The sequence below is a fragment of the Fopius arisanus genome, unplaced genomic scaffold (assembly GCF_000806365.1).
Source record: "Fopius arisanus strain USDA-PBARC FA_bdor unplaced genomic scaffold, ASM80636v1 scaffold00103, whole genome shotgun sequence".
NCBI classification, from domain to species: Eukaryota; Metazoa; Arthropoda; class Insecta; order Hymenoptera; family Braconidae; genus Fopius; species Fopius arisanus.
In genome coordinates, this window is record NW_011887842.1 from 133,183 (window position 1) to 134,453 (window position 1,271).

A 1,271-nucleotide genomic window follows, 5' to 3' on the forward strand; every position below is an offset into this window, starting at 1 on the left:
GTGGATCCGGTGTGGGTTAAGCCAGTCGGTTATGAAACCGAAATTTCTGTTTATAATCCAATTGTCAAGAAAAAAGTGCCACTGATTCTGAAGAATTATAAAACTGCCACTTGGTATCTTTGTGGTCCCACTGTTTATGATTCTGCTCACATAGGACATGCTTGGTAACCATTGACTATAATTACAGTAAATAATTATGATTACATTAATAATTTGTTGATAATAAAATAATTGGGTACCCAGAGGTGAACGATAACAAGTCAATTTATTTTCTACATGAATTTTAGATGAATATCTCTGAATCTTATCACCGAATTATAAATTGTAATAATTTAATAATTAAATCATTGACTTGTATTACCGTTAATACTGCCTATCTTTTTTTTTTTATAATAAATGATATTGTAATGGAGAATTTTGTATTTCAGTTCCTACATCCGCTTCGATATAATCCGTCGTATTTTATCCAACTTCTTCTCAATATCCGTCCTCCCAGTGATGGGGATCACAAACATAGACGACAAGATAATCCTGCACTCGCAGGGTTCTTCGAAATTCTCATCATGGCATCACCTCTCCAAACATTACGAACAGGAATTTCTATCAGAAATGTCCCAACTAAACGTTCTTCCCCCATATCTCTATTGTCGAGTAACCGACTACATTCCAGAGATAATAAACTTCATCTCCAACCTCATTACCAAAGAATTTGCTTACAAGTCCACCGACAGTTCCATCTACTTCAACACTTCAAAATGCCCCTCGTATGGAAAACTGCGAAAACCAGATGAAAATGTAAACACAGCATCCACAAAACTCTCGCCTTTTGATTTTGCCCTGTGGAAAGCTGCAAAGACCAACGAGCCCTTTTGGGACAGTCCTTGGGGACCAGGGAGACCAGGATGGCATATAGAGTGCAGTGCAATGGCATCAATCACCCTGGGTGACAACATCGATATTCACAGTGGAGGGATCGATCTAAGCTTTCCTCATCACGAGAACGAAGAAGCGCAATCTTGTTGCTATCATCAGACATCCCAGTGGGTGAATTACTGGCTTCACTCAGGTCTCCTCCACCTAGAGGACAACAAAATGTCCAAAAGCCTCCAGAACACCATTACAATCAAGGAATTGTTGGAGAACTTCACAGCAAATCAGTTTAGATTGTTGTGCCTGTGCACTCATTATCGATCGAATATTGATTTCTCTCATGAGGCCATGGAGAAGGCAGTGGCTCTTATGAAAAAATTTGAATATTTTCAGAGTGACTG

General features: G+C 38.9%; 1 protein-coding gene across 1 annotated transcript; it reads left to right on the plus strand.

The window, feature by feature from the left end:
- CysRS-m (cysteine--tRNA ligase-like protein, mitochondrial) lies at positions 1-1,269 on the plus strand (the record flags this gene model as incomplete). The annotated part of the gene is made up of 2 exons (XM_011312547.1): positions 1-164; positions 429-1,269. Coding segments are annotated over 2 exons (1,005 nt in total), but the record flags the coding sequence as incomplete, so codon positions are not given.
- Positions 1,270-1,271: the final 2 nt, after the last annotated feature.